Here is a 15691-nt window from a genome sequence, read left to right on the forward strand (position 1 = left end):
CTTTTAAATATAAACGAATGTTGATAAATGCAATTCCTAATATTTAGAACTCACGGGACGGTGATCGGAAGGCGTGAGTTTGATTTATTTCACTTTTAGTGGACTGTTTTGTAGTCCACTCGTGTTGGCCTATTGTGCTGCTGATTTATGGAGTTTGGAAGGATGAAGGGTGTGGGGAAATGCCACATGTGGTAGGGTAGTAGGCTGGTCGCTCATCGTTGCAATTTAGGCTAATTGATAACTTATTGATTGGGTGTGTTATGGTATATTTGGGGCTTTTGTTGTATTGAAGGTCCCGAATTATAGTTGGGTTGTTTTTGAGTTGCTGATTGTATTGTGTTTGTATCTCACCTATAGTAGGCTTGAGGGAGCAGTGAAATCAGGGGAAATGCTACCCGTTTTATTTTAGAATCGAGTTACCATTTGAGATACGTGATATACCACCGCCATCTAAGTTGTACACGTATTTCTTTGTTATAGGGTTGGCGCGCTAGTTGCCATAAGCTTGTTGTTGAGTTGCATTGACGACTTGAGGTATGTTAAGGCTATCCATTTTTCCTTTTGGCATGATCTATATGATACAAATGAAAAGTGCAAACGCGGAACTTTCATCAATGACTCTATTCATAGAAGTACTAGGGGTGCCTATGTTCTTGATTCCCCATGTGTCCTATTATTATATCTTCTGTTCATGGGTATCAGAAAAATACGTAAGTTGCTAAAGTTTATCCGAAGGCATAGTGGTCTTATGAAATTCCGAGAAATCTTACTGACTTACTTCATTATGCATTGCACTCATTTATACATGTACATTGACCCATGACCAGATGTCGTTATATACGTATATATTATATGTATATGGTATATGGGGAAAGGTTATGGCGTTATATACGCACCACCACTTGATCAGCTGGTATACGTTGATGATTTCGCCCACAGTGGCTGAGATGATATGATGGGATGCCCTCAGAGTCTTGATGATGCTATGTACACATATACCTATGCATGGTATGACATTTATACACACATGCATGACATTATAAATTTTTCATGATTCACAGAGTTATTCAGAACTACAGGTTGAGTTTTTACTCTATGTTTCTTTCATGTCTTTTATATACTACTTTCATGCCTTACATACTCGGTACATTATTTGTACTGACATCCCGTTTGCCTGGGGATGCTGCATTTCATGCCCGCAGGTCCCGATATACAAGTTGAGAGTTCTCCTAGTAGGCTATCAGCTCAGCGAAAGGTGTTTGTGCACTCCACTTGCTCCGGAGTTGCCTATTTGGTCAGTATGATTTGAATATGTATTGATTGGTATGGCGGGGCCCTGTCCCGACATTTATGACATTTATGTACTCTTAGAGGCTTGTAGACAAATGTCATGTATATGGATACTTATATGGCCTTATCGACCAATGTTTTGACTATACAAATGATCATGTCGGCTTTATAAGCCCGTATGTCACATGTATAAGTTTCTATATCATGTTGGGTCGTCCTATATCTAGTATTCCCTTATGTTTTATTCCTGTTATCTTCTGACGGCCCTTGCGGCCCACTTACCCATGATGATATGATAAGAAAGATATGTTATGTTGGTACTCGGTTGTGTAAGTCACCGGGTGCCCGTCGCGGTCCTGCGGTTTGGGTCGTGACTGTCACGCTCGCAAGGTTGAATCCAACAAGGATTTTTGTTGGTGGAATAATGCTTCTGGTGAGTGTAGCTTGTTCCAATACTCTCCATTGTATGATATTAGCCGAACTTCCTGGATCCACTAGAACACGCTTAATTTTAAAATCTAACACATTTAAAATGATTACTAGTGCGTCGTTGTGTGGTAACAGAAATTCGTCTGCGTCTTTCTCTGTAAAAGTGATTTCGTCCTTCTGGAGTCTTTTTGTTGTGACCAAACACACTCACGCAAGTATACGCGGTCATCAAGTAATAAAGAGACTAAAAGTCGGATGTCGAACCCACGAGGACTTATGATTAACTATTAACTAAATTAGACTATCATAATTATCTAAACAAGAATTAAACCTAAAAATATTTGATTCTAAACTAATTAAATAAAAAATATAAATAATGAACTTTGAACAGAGAAAGAGCAGATTTTTATGATATCAATGTAATAAAAACGATCTAGGGTTATGGGCTATCTAACAATCCTATTGTATTCTTAAATTGAATTGGCGACTAATTTATCTAGCTTATTGGTTGACAGGGTTAATATTGCTCATAAAAATCTGTCGAGTTCTTACTCGCCTATTCAAGCTAACCTAACGCCTATATGTCTATGGAGTTAGAATCAACAAGAACGCATTTATAATTCCTGTAAATCAACCAAGCAAGGCAATTAGGTATATGTCTATCCTAACCACGAATCTGTTTTCCGATGCCCGAGTTCAAGAACTTGCCCTACTCAATCCTGTATGCAATATAGAATTCCCACTTTCGAGTTCAATTCTAGATTCGTAGATAATATTTAATTGGTGATCAAGCAATCAAATAAATAAGCGCAAGATTGAATAAATAAACTAATATGATAAATCAAGAAGTCAAAATCAATATCCGAATGACAATAGTCATGAAAGAACCACAACCCTAGAACGTGAAGTTTAGCTCCATATAGACATGGTAGCCAAACAACAAATCATACAAAGAAACATAAAGATTACTAAGTTTGGTAGGAGAAAGATGAAACTTGATGAATTCCGGCCTCCACAGCTTTGTCGTGGCTTTTTCCCTCTTCCCAATATGTTAGATGCCCTAAAAGAGGCGTTTTTAGCTTATATATTGCGTACAAAAGTCGTGGGCCAAAGTTCTCCTATTCCTAATCCGACTTGGCTACAGGGATTGATGCTGGGGTAGATGCGTCGCATCCACCTCGTCCTCCACTTCTCAGCTTTGCATGCTAGGGTGGATGCGTCGCATCCACCCTTTGTTCCTCCTTCTCAGCTTTGCCTAGGTGCGGATACTATGGCGGATGCTATGGGCCGACTTCACTGCTAAGGGTGCACGAAATCCAACCCCTCTTCCTCTACCTAGAGCACCTTTTCTTTATATTTTTGTACTCCAAACACCCTAATTCATCACACACAACTCAATTAGTCATAAAACCAATAATTAAACCATGTTGGGCATTTTAAAGATCAAATAGCATCAAAAAGCGGTTAAAACATGGGTAAAGTAACATCAACACATATCGAAATATGCCCAACATCACTTTTGCTGTGAGTTTTTGATACTTTAGTCTTCTTTGCCGTCGAAAAGGTGACCACGTTTATCTCGTTCCACCAAAAGATCATGTTGATCATTTGGTGTGGGGTTTCTTCTCCTGCTTTCTAGGATACCGTGTTGTCTCTGTTGCGACCGTAATTGTTCTTAGCTCGATCACTCAAGAATTATCGGAGATGACCATTCCTCAATAGCGTTTCCACCTCCTCCCAAAGATGTCGGCAGTCCCCTGTCGGTGACTGTTCATCCTGTAGTGTTCGCACCATAAATTAGGATCCTTGTGGCTGGACTCGGACCTCATAGGTCTCGGGAATTGTGCTTCTTTAATATTCCTCATGGCTGACACCAGTTCCACTACATTGGCGTTGAAGTTAAATTCTGATAACCTGGGTCAAGAAAGATCTCAAGACCCTGACATTTGTTTATCTTGAAGTGATCTATTGCTTTGACCACGATCAGTCCCTCCGTCGACGGTGAACTTGTTTGCTGCTTGAAAATTTCTGCCACGTCCTTCGGTACGCTCGTAGGGTAAAAATTGACCCCTCAAAGTCCGCCTATCCGTGTCATAGTCATCCTTTGGTTTTCCTCTGTTCTTCTCCCGTCTTTTGGCCGATGATGTAGAACTGACCTGGTCATCTTTGATCCTTATCTTCGAGTCGTACCGGTTGTAAACATCTGCCCAGGTTGTTGCTTGAAACTCAAGAAGGCTCTCATTCAGTTTTCGGGAAGCGTCTGCACCTCTCAGATTCAATCGTTTGGTGAATGCTTCAGCTGCCTATTCATCCGAGACGGCGGGGAGCAACATTCTTTCTTTCAAAGGATCTATGGAATGCTCGGGCAGTAATGAATATCACGTTTGGGCTCCCCTCGTGAGAGTTTCGCCGAATTTCTTTAGCAACACATATTCAATTTCGTGAGCAGATAGATCATTTCCTTTCACCGTCGTTGTGTAGATGGTAATATGTTCCTGTGGGTTTGATGTTCCATCATACTTTGGAACTTCAGGCATTTTGAAACACTTCGGGATTAGTACTGGTGCTACACTTGGCTTGTACGGTAATTGAACATACTTCTTCGAGTTCGGGCCTTTCAATACTGATGGTGCGCCCAAGATTTGATCCATGCGGGTGTTTACTTCCCTCATGAACCATAAAAGCTCATCTTTGAATGAATCGTTCTAGTTTTTAAGACCTGATCTGCTCCATCCAGCCCCATGGGAGCCGACTTCACCCCTGGGAGTGTTGTTATCGATTATCTGTGTTGTTTGGTGTGTGGGAACAACATGTGGAATCGGATCGCGCATGTTCGCATTATTCGAAGCACCTTATAGCACCTGTTTCAATTCCATCATAACCTGATCCTGTATCGTGAGATGGCCTAGAATGATTGCATGTTGCTCTTGCAGGATCCTCACAGCATCCGCTACTTGCTCCTCGTCAACATCATCGAGAGTTCTTTCCCAAACCTGTCGAGGGTATTGTCTGTCATGCACCGGCGTGGCGCTATTACCCCCCATTACGGGTGTCTCTAATTGAGTCCTCGAAATGAGGTTGATCATACACTTTAAGGTACTTATGCAAGAGTCAAAAACTGAGCCAAATAAGTTAAGCCCAATTAAGATCATACACTTTAAGGTACTTATGCAAGAGTCAAAAACTGAGCCTAAGCGTCACAACTAAAGCACTCACTATTATCAAGGCATAACCAAGTCAAGAGATATTCCTTCCAATTCAAATCATAGCATATGATTTCCTACACCTAACAAAAATAAAAACTAACTACACCCGGTTCAAACAAAACCCTTGAAAAGAAGCATGGAACGAAGAAAAACAAAAGAGGAATTATTACACTACCTAAAAAAATAAAATCTTGTCATCTTTTTCTTTCGACTTTAATCCCTCAAGAAACCCGCAGAATGATATCCATTGTCCGGAAAAGACAAAAAGTAAAACATTTTACATTTTTATGTTTTTTCTCATTTTTCTTATCTCTAACTACTAAAACAACAAAACTAAATTACTAACACAAATACATGCAACAACATACAATTTTCCCCTACCCCACACTTTAAGATGTGACATGTCCCCATGACACACAATATAAAAAACATAAGGTAAAGGAAACTTTCATGAATTTTCAGTCGGGGTCTGAATCAAAGTCGGGCTCCATTCCACGTGGCCGAACCAATGCACACATCCATGCAGACAGCTTCTTCTCAGCCTTCTTGGGGTACACCCCAAACTTATCTCTCTCAATCACTAAGACCTTCTCATTCGCGCTTTTCACTCTCCACTCAACACTTGCTGCTGGCTTCTCCTTTTTCACTCCAGTTGCTACATTCATCTCAAATGTCACCGTCTCCTCACCCACTCTAAGCATGAGTTTTCTATCATGTATATCCAGTATAGCTATACCCGTTGCTAAAAAAAGTCTTCCTAGGATGAGGGGGACCTCCTTGTTATCCTCCATATTTACCACTATCAAATCTATAGGAAATACAAACTTATATACCCGAACTAAGACATCTTCCTCTATCCCCTCGGGTATTATTGTTGTTTGGTCTTCTAGCTTCAAAGATATTGGTGTAGACCTTATCTCTCCAAGCTCATTCTCCAGTTTCCTGTAAATAGACAAAGGCATTAAATTAATTGAGGCACCAAAATCACATAAAGACTTATCAAAATTAAGAGTGCCTAATGAGCAAGGTATAGTAAAACTCTATGGATCTCCACACTTTTGTGGGAGTTTGTTTTGCAAGATCGCACTGCAATGCTCTGTGAGCTTGACCACTAAGGTCTCTTCTATCTTTCTCTTCTTTGTTAGGATTTCCTTCAACAACTTAGCATAAGCTGGCATTTGGGAGAGAACTTCATTAAATGGAAAATTTAAATTAACTTGTTTCAACATATCCAGAAATCTCTCAAATTGCTTGTCGTGCTTCTCTCTATAAAGCTTTTGGGGAAAAGGTAATGCAGGCATTTGCTTGCTCTCTTCAGATTCATCCCTTCTTGAATTCTCTTCCTTCTTCTTTTTCTCAGCTCCCTTCTTGCCTTTCTTCTTCTCAGTATTTTTATCATCTTCAATTTTCAGCTCCTTCCCACTTTCTTTTTCAGGCGCAACTTCTTTGTGAATTGGAGTGGGATCTTTCAACACTTGTCCGCTTCTCAAGGTTACAATATTTACCGTTTCTTTGGGATTCTTTTTAGTATCAGCTGGCAGAGTGCCTGGGATTCTTTTAGATAATATAATTGCAATTTGTCCCACTTGTCTCTCCAAGTTACGCAAACCTGTCCCAAGTTCTTTGATAGCTGCACCATGAGCATCTAATCTCTCATCAATCTTAACAATGAAGGATTTCATCAGATCTTCTAACCCAGACTGAATTGACTGTGGAGGTTGAAACTGCGGCCTCGGCTGATTCCCAAAACCAGGAGCTACTTGAAATCTAGAGTTATTTCGTTTCCATGCATTTGCATACCCCCATATGAACTCCATGAAAAATCGGGGTGCTTTTGACCCATTGCATTAAAGTTATAATTACCCACAACATTAACTTCCTCGGTTGAGGCTTGACACTCATGAGTAGGGTGTCCTCTTCCACATATATCACATGCTGTGTGATTCTCACTCTGTATTGAAGCTAAGGTCGGCTTCCTTATCTCTTTTGCCATGGCATCAAGTTGTACTTGCATAGATATGTTAGCATCAACCTGGTGAACACCATTCGCCCTTCTTCTTTCAGCAATTTTAGAGGGCCACTGATTTGCATCTTCAGACAACTCATCAAGAATAGAGACTATCTCCTCTGGAGTCTTTTTTTATCAACGAGCCTCCAGTTGCATTGCTCAGTGTTCTGCAAGCGGCGGGTGTCAATCTATCCCAAAAGTCTTGGATTTGCATCCAGAGTTCAATTCTGTTATGTTGACACTTTCGCACTATCTTCTTAAACCTCTCCCAAGCTTCAAACACAGTTTCAGTTTTGTTCTGACAGAAGTTATGGATTTCTCTTATAAACTTTCCCGTCTTAACTGATGAGAAATATTTGTCAAGAAATTTTCTGGTCATCTCATCCCATGTTCTAATCGATCGATTAGGCAAGCTTCGAAGCCAGTGCTTCGCATCGTCTTTGAGTGTGAAGGAGAATGCCCTTAAATAAACTGCATCTTGTGACACACCATTATATTGAAAGGTGTTCATAATCTCCTCGAGGTCCATCAGATGATTGTTTAGATCTTCGTTCATCTTTCCTCTGAAAACGCAACTTTTTGGATCTTCAACTCAAAATTATTAGCTGCAACTGGAGGTGGTCTCACACTTGATAAGCCTTGGTTGTAGACCGGTCTAGCATAGTCACCAAGTTGTCTCCCTTGGCCGGGAGCTATGTTTCCGATCTGATCCGCACCTACGGGCTGATTCTAAGCCATTCTTCGAGCTCTCTCCTCTTCATAAGCAATTCGTGCACCTCTAAGTGCTACTTCTTCAGCATCCCTTACAACTTTTTCTCTAAGTTGGGCTGCCTCTCTCATGGCCAAATCAACATTATCATCATCTCCAGCCATGTCTTCCTTGGTTGAGGATTGCCTAACCTTATCTACTTTCTAGGCGAGATTTCCTTCCTTCCTCAACTGTCGTAGTTGTTTCTCGATTTCTGGTTCGTATGGTTGCAATTCCTTAACAGAAGATCGAGGCATGCACCAAGAAAACTTAGGGATCTTGTCCTCATCCTAAAGTACTACTATTAAAATATAAGAATATTAATAATCATTGTACCATATAAAATCAATACATACACAATTATTTCATTAAAATATCCATATAAAAGAATACATGTCACGACCCAAAACTAACCCCTGTCTTGAGGAAGCCTATCGTGGAACTAGGCAAGCCGACTCATTTCCAAAACAACCGATATTTCATTTTTAAAGATAATTTCAAAGTTATTTGACATAAAACCTCCATTAAAAGAGTTCAAATCAAAGAAAAACAGAAGTGCGGAAAAGAAAAGCCCGACATCGGGGTGTTACTAGTCATGAGCATCTGCTACAATCTGTCTAACCATATCAAGGCTAACTCAGCCTAGAAAATAGCTAAATACAACTAGAGGAAGAAGAGCAGGGGCTGCAATCGCCAAACAACTACCTTGCTATCTCTAAGAAAATCTGCAACCAGAACACTCAATAACCGCTACCGTGTCCAACTATACCTGAATCTGCACACAAGGTGCAGGGAGTAATGTGAGTACGCCAACTCAGTAAGTAACAACAATAAATAAAGACTGAGTAGTAGTGATGAGCAATAAAGCATATAACGTTCATATCAGGAAATCTCAGTAAAATACCACATGCTTTTAAAATCAGGATTTTAATCAAACATCTCGTTTAAACCCAGTTCCAGTAAAAATTATTTAAAGATATTTTTCCAACAGTTTTTCAAACGAAGGCTCAATGCAAAAGTGAGCAAAAATGATGTAATCATAAACGGCCCCTCGGTCAAAACATCACTCATATACAGCCCCTCGGGCAAACATCACAGTCACTCGTGCCACTAGGGCATACCTCACAATCACTCTTGCCACTCGAGCATACCTCACAATCACTCTTGCCACTCGGGCATACCTCATAATCACTCTTGCCTCCCAGTCACTTAGCACTCGGCACTCGGCACTCGTATTCAGTAGGTACCTGCGCTCACTGGGGTGTGTTCCGGAGGGGCACCTTCAGCCCAAGCGCTATAATCTGTACGGACAACTCACGTGCGATAATAATAAAGTATGTTGCAGGAGGGCAGCCCCGATCCACACTCATCCTCACAAATCAAGCCACTCGGGCATTTCAGTAAAACAGGGCATTCGGCCCAAAACATTTATATGCATCAAAATAGAGTCATAAAACTGAGTTATGCGGTAAACAAGTATAAACATGACTGAGTATAGAATTTTCAATCAAAAATAGTGTGAGGATGGTAAGAAACAGCCCCTAAGGGTCAAAACAGCATTGGTGCAAGGCCCAAACATGGCATTCAGCCCAATTTACAGAAATTCTTTCTAAAACATATACGTATCAAATGGTTTCAACAAAGTATGCAACTTTACAGTTGCTACGGGACGGACCAAGTCACAAATTCCCAACAGTGCACGCTCACACGCCTGTCACCTAGCATGTGCATCACTTCAAAATAGTAGAATGATACGAAATCCGGGGTTTCATACCCTCAGGACCAGATTTACAATCGTTACTTGCCTCAAACTGGTAAAATCTCTAACCCGCAATGATCTTGCCTCTCGACTCGGCCTCCAATTGCTCCGAATCTATTCACAATTAGTACAATACCATCAATACACGCTAATGAAATGAATTCCACAAGAAAACTACAAAAATTAGACCAAAACCCGAAATTGGATCAAACCCGGCCCCCAGGCCCATGTCTCAAAATCCGACAAATTTTACAAAACTAGAAAGCTCATTCACTCACGAGTCTAACCATACCAAATTCATAAAAATCCGACATCGTTTGGTCCTTTAACTCCTAAAATTACTCTCCAAAAATTCCAAGCCCTAACCCCTCATTTTCACTAATTACCATGATTAAACAACGGAAAATCACCATATATACAAGTATTAGGGCTCAAGTAACTTACCTCAACGAATCCCCCTTGATTCCCTCTTCACATCTCTCCCAAAAGCTCCAAAAACTAAATAGAAATGGTGAAGAATGCACCAAAATCGCTAAGGGTTCTATTTATGGTTTCTGCCTAGGTTTTTCGCAGTTGCGGCCATTTTCTCGCACCCGCGCGACCGCACCTGCGGTCCAAGAAGCCGCAGCTGCGTAACTCACTTAATCACCCAACTTCCGCACCCGCGGACACCTTCCTCGCACATGCGGACTCGCATCTGCGGTGCCAGGTGCGCATCTGCGAAACCAGCCCAAACTCCTTAACTCCGCATCTGCTCTCAAGGCATCGCACCTGCGGGCTCGCAGATGCGGCCAATTCTTTGCACCTGCATTCCCAGCCTTGGCCCAGCATCGCCTGCACCTGCGCACTCCCCACGCGCACTTGCGGCCTCACATCTGCGACCCTTTATTACGCAGGTGCGGAAATAGCAGAAGCAGTAGCTCCAGCTGCAAAGTCCAACTTCGACAAATCCGTTAACCACCCAGAATCACCCCGAGGCCCTAGGGACCTCAACCAAAAATACCAAAAATTCATATATCTGCATACAAACTTAGTCGAATCTTCGAATCAGTCAAAACAACATCCAAACACCAGATTACCCTCGGATTCAAGCCTAAGAACTTCTAAATTTCTAAATTTGGCAACCGATGCCGAAACAACCCAAACCACGTCCGAATGACCTCAAATTCTGCACACATGTCACGAATGATACTACGAACCTACTCCAACTTTCGGAATTTCATTCCGACCCCGATATCAAATTTTCCACTGCCGACCGAAATCGCCAAATTTTCAATTTCGCCAATTCAAGCCTAATTCTATCACAGACCTCCAAATTATATTCCTGTCACGCTCCTAAGTCCAAAATCACCTAACGAAGCTAATGGAACCATGAGAATTCCAATCCGAGGTCAAATGCTAAAGAGACAAATTTTGGTCAGCTCTCCCAAATCTAAAGCTTCAACAATGAAATTCTTTCTTTCAACTTGATTCCGAAATACCTGCAACCCAAAACCGATGATTCGTACGCTTAATTCTTAAAATGGTAAAAACTTAACCTTCCTTTCTTGTGAGAAAATAACTTCTATCTTTACAATAAAGAAACTCTCATAAACTTTCTCATATTATGTGTATAATTTAATGCATATTCGGAAGTAGTAATATTAATAACTTTATAAAATTATATTTTTCAAACTTTTTACAAAAAAATATTCCACTCAAAATAAATACCATATCAAAATGTATCTAACGGTATCAAGGTTTTTAAACTTACGCAGTCTTACAATAACATAGTCACAAATCCTCTATAACCTCATGAATGACTTAATCCCTTGAAATATTACGTTAATGAGGTCTGTATCTCCATTCACTTTTTGAGCAATTATCTTACTTAATTGAAAAGATACGAAAGTCATCTAAACTTATTAAGTAGTAACTTTATCTATACATGCATCAATCATAGGTCATCCTTTTTAATAAGATGCCAACCCACCTTTTAAATACACATGTAACTTTTATAGAAAAAATAGGTGTCCCTTCCACCTTATGCATTCATGTCTCCATCCCTTGGCTGCCACCTATTCCTAACCCATGTGAATCATTCGCACATAATAATTATTTAATAATCTTGACTTGTTTCTCCTCTTCTTACTATAATCTCCAATTTAATTAATTACACATAATTCCTTTCTAGAATGCGTTTCACTTAAATACTAATCACCTTTAACATACTTCATATACTATACTATCATGATCATGTGGTATAGCACTAGTCCCTAAGTACGGGGTATTATAGCATGGACCATAATTTTTCCCAAAATATCAAACATCAACGAAACTTGCCTTCTTTGATTTGTTTACCCTCTGACCTTCACGATACTTACTTATCACTTGTTTGCAATAGTATAAATACTTATAACCTCAAAAATATTCGTGTCCTTGAACTTATGTCGATTATCTTACGACAAACCCACCGTACAAAAGTACAAGATGTAACATCCTTCCCCCATTTAGAAATATTCTTCCTCAAATGTTAACTCTTAGAGATTTACAAAACTTTCGCTAGGGTCTCCTCTGTAAACTAAACTAAAATCCAACCTATGTCTGTACTCTAGACTATTTACAACCTTTTGTACTTAAGTATCTCGTATCTTCTCCACCTTTACCTTACTTACCTTTGAATCTTTCATCGTATCTTCTATCTCTTTCACAACCTCCCTTCCATATAGGTGGAAATTACATCCATACCTTAAAGCTCTACTATGATACCTGCACCTCTGGTGCATACAAAATCCGGTGGAAGCTTCATACTGACTTCTTACGACTTAGATCTATGGCACGATTTGGAAACAAAAGATGGGTAACATTTCCTAAATGCCCTATAGCCTCTCAATTATAAATGTGGCGTGCAACACACCCATGAGTGAGACTCTACTAGGAACGGCATTGTAGACTCCGTAGGACACGACCTGCTTTGATACCACTTTGTCATGCCCCAAACCTACAGAGGCATGGCTGGCACCGGGTGCCGTACTGGCCCGAGCGAACTACTCTGTAACTCATTTTTTTTTCTTCTGCAACTATCATGGGCCAACATGGCCACAACACGTGGCCTCTTAGGCTTGTTGGCTTTTCCATAACACTTTCACAGAGGCAATTTCTTTGTTCCTCAACTTTCGAACTTTCCTATCAAGCTCGCCGCGAAGAATCTCTACAATCATCAACACATAATTCTATCTTGGCATCACAAAACCCCGGGTTTTAGGTGAAATTTTACGGGGCCTTGCATCCTCCCACACTTAAGATCATTCATCCTCGAATGAGGGTCCAAAGCCGCCATTAGAAACTAATGTGACTCAACCGCTATTACACATACCAATAGTTTCCAAAGTTTGACTAACTCCCTAAATTTCCAAAAAATTTGTCAGAGTCTCCCCTGTAATTGGGCATATCCATCTGCGAGAGAATCCCAAAACCACTCTTAAAAACATATACATTAACCAATGACACAACATAACATAAAAAAAATGCCAATTGTGGCTTCACGAGCAGTATATTACCAAAAAGGAACACTCTTAACATCAACTGTAAAATGATACATAATTCACATGGAACAATTTCATAGAATCGATTACATAGCTATTCGAACAAATGGGGTACTTCTTCTTCATCTCTTCTTGGGCTTCCTAGGTGGCCTCTTCGACTTGTTGGCTTCGCCATAACACTTTCACGGAGGCAATTCCTTTGTTCCTCAAATTTTGATACTTGCCTATCAAGCTCGCCACGAAGAATCTCTACAATCAACAACACATAAATCTATCTTGGCATCACGAATCTCCCCTGTAGTTGGGCCTATCCACCTGCCAGAAAATCCCAAAACCAGTCCTAACAACATATACATTAACAAACGACGTAACATAACATAAACATAATGCCAACTGTGGCTTCAGGAGCATTATATTACCAAAAAAGAACAGCTATAACATCAACTATACAAATGATACATAATTAATAGGGAACAATTTCAAAGAATCTATTACATAGCTATTCAAAGAAATGAGGGTACTTCTTCTTCATCTCTTCTTCTGCTTCGCAGGTGGCCTCTTCGACATGTTATCTTCACCATAACACTTTCACGGAGGAAATTTCTTAGTTTCTCAAATTTCGAACTTGCCTATCAAGCTCCCCGCGAAGAATCTCTACAATCAACAACACATAAGTCTATCTTGGCATCACAAAACCCCCGGATTTTAGGTGAAATTTTATGGTGCCTTACATCCTCCCCCACTTAAGATCATCCGTCCTCGAATGAGGGTCCAAATCCGCTATTAGAAACCAATGTGACTCAGCTGCTATTACACACACCCACAGTTCCCAAATTTTTACTAACTCCCTAAATTTCCAAACGTTTCGTCAGAGTCTCCCCAGTAATTAGGCCTATCCACCTGCCAGAGAATCCCAAAACCAGTCCTAACAACATATACATTAACCAACAACGAAACATAACTTAAATATAACGCCATCTGTGGCTTCACGAGCAGTTTATTACCAAAACGGAACACCTTTAACATCAACAATACTAATGATACATAATTCATAGGGAACAATTTCATAGAATCGATTACATAGCTATTCAAATAAATGAGGGTACTTCTTCTATATCTCTTCCTGGGCTTCCCATGTGGCCTCTTTGACTTGTTGGACTCACCATAACACTTTCACGGAGGCAATTTCTTTGTTCCTCAACTTTCGAACTTTCCTATCAAGCTCGCCGCGAAGAATCTCTACAATCATCAACACATAATTCTATCTTGGCATCACGAAACCCCAGGTTTAAGGTGAAATTTTACGGGGCCTTACATCCTCCCACACTTAAGATCATTCATCCTCGAATGAGGGTCCAAAGCCGCCATTAGAAACTAATGTGACTCAACCGCTATTACACATACCAATAGTTTCCAAAGTTTGACTAACTCCCTAAATTTCCAAAAAATTCGTCAGAGTCTCCCTTGTAATTGGGCATATCCATCTGCGAGAGAATCCCAAAACCACTCTTAACAACATATACATTAACCAATGACACAACATAACATAAAAAAAATGCCAACTGTGGCTTCACGAGCAGTATATTACCAAAAAGGAACACTCTTAACATCAACTGTAAAATGATACATAATTCACGTGGAACAATTTCATAGAATCGATTACATAGCTATTCGAACAAATGGGGTACTTCTTCTTCATCTCTTCTTGGGCTTCCTAGGTGGCCTCTTCGACTTGTTGGCTTCGCCATAACACTTTCACGGAGGCAATTCCTTTGTTCCTCAAATTTTGAACTTGCCTATCAAGCTCGCCACGAAGAATCTCTACAATCAATAACACATAAGTCTATCTTGGCATCACGAATCTCCCCTGTAGTTGGGCCTATCCACCTGCCAGAGAATCCCAAAACCAGTCCTAACAACATATACATTAACAAACAACGTAACATAACATAAACATAATGCCAACTGTGGCTTCACGAGCATTATATTACCAAAAAAGAACAGCTATAACATCAACTATACAAATGATACATAATTAATAGGGAACAATTTCAAAGAATCTATTACATAGCTATTCAAAGAAATGAGGGTACTTCTTCTTCATCTCTTCTTCTGCTTCGCAGGTGGCCTCTTCGACATGTTATCTTCACCATAACACTTTCACGGAGGAAATTTCTTAGTTTCTCAAATTTTGAACTTGCCTATCAAGCTCCCCGCGAAGAATCTCTATAATCAACAACACATAAGTCTATCTTGGCATCACAAAACCCCCGGATTTTAGGTGAAATTTTATGGTGCCTTACATCCTCCCCCACTTAAGATCATTCGTCCTCGAATGAGGGTCCAAATCCGCTATTAGAAACCAATGTGACTCAGCTGCTATTACACACACCCACAGTTCCCAAATTTTTACTAACTCTCTAAATTTCCAAACGTTTCGTCAGAGTCTCCCCAGTAATTAGGCCTATCCACCTGCCAGAGAATCCCAAAACCAGTCCTAACAACATATACATTAACCAACAACGAAACATAACTTAAATATAACGCCATCTGTGGCTTCACGAGCAGTTTATTACCAAAACGGAACACCTTTAACATCAACAATACTAATGATACATAATTCATAGGGAACAATTTCATAGAATCGATTACATAGCTATTCAAATAAATGAGGGTACTTCTTCTATATCTCTTCCTGGGCTTCCCATGTGGCCTCTTTGACTTGTT

The 15691-nt window shown here is 40.2% G+C and overlaps 1 protein-coding gene across 1 annotated transcript; it reads right to left on the reverse strand.

Moving 5' to 3' along the window:
- Positions 1-5383: 5383 nt before the first annotated feature.
- On the reverse strand, positions 5384-7489 carry LOC138897392 (uncharacterized). Its single transcript, XM_070183358.1, has 4 exons — positions 7184-7489; positions 6876-7059; positions 6003-6756; positions 5384-5867 (listed from the first exon to the last, which is right to left on the reverse strand). Exons 1-4 carry the CDS (start codon positions 7487-7489, stop codon positions 5384-5386), a joined length of 1728 nt encoding a protein of 575 aa, XP_070039459.1.
- Between the last annotated feature and the right edge of the window lie 8202 nt (positions 7490-15691).

This window comes from Nicotiana tomentosiformis, chromosome 8 (assembly GCF_000390325.3).
Source record: "Nicotiana tomentosiformis chromosome 8, ASM39032v3, whole genome shotgun sequence".
Taxonomy (NCBI): Eukaryota; Viridiplantae; Streptophyta; class Magnoliopsida; order Solanales; family Solanaceae; genus Nicotiana; species Nicotiana tomentosiformis.

What these genes read in the sequence shown, in the direction of transcription:
- LOC138897392 (XM_070183358.1), bottom strand. Translation starts at nt 7,489, where the DNA reads ATGAACGAAGATCTAAACAATCATCTGATGGACCTCGAGGAGATTATG. An exon ending in GACCTTAGCTTCAATACAGA is followed by an intron (nt 6,757 to 6,875) that starts GTGAGAATCACA and finishes ATGGGTCAAAAG; the next exon opens with CACCCCGATTTTTCATGGAG. An exon ending in GAGCATTGCAGTGCGATCTT is followed by an intron (nt 5,868 to 6,002) that starts GCAAAACAAACT and finishes GTCTATTTACAG; the next exon opens with GAAACTGGAGAATGAGCTTG.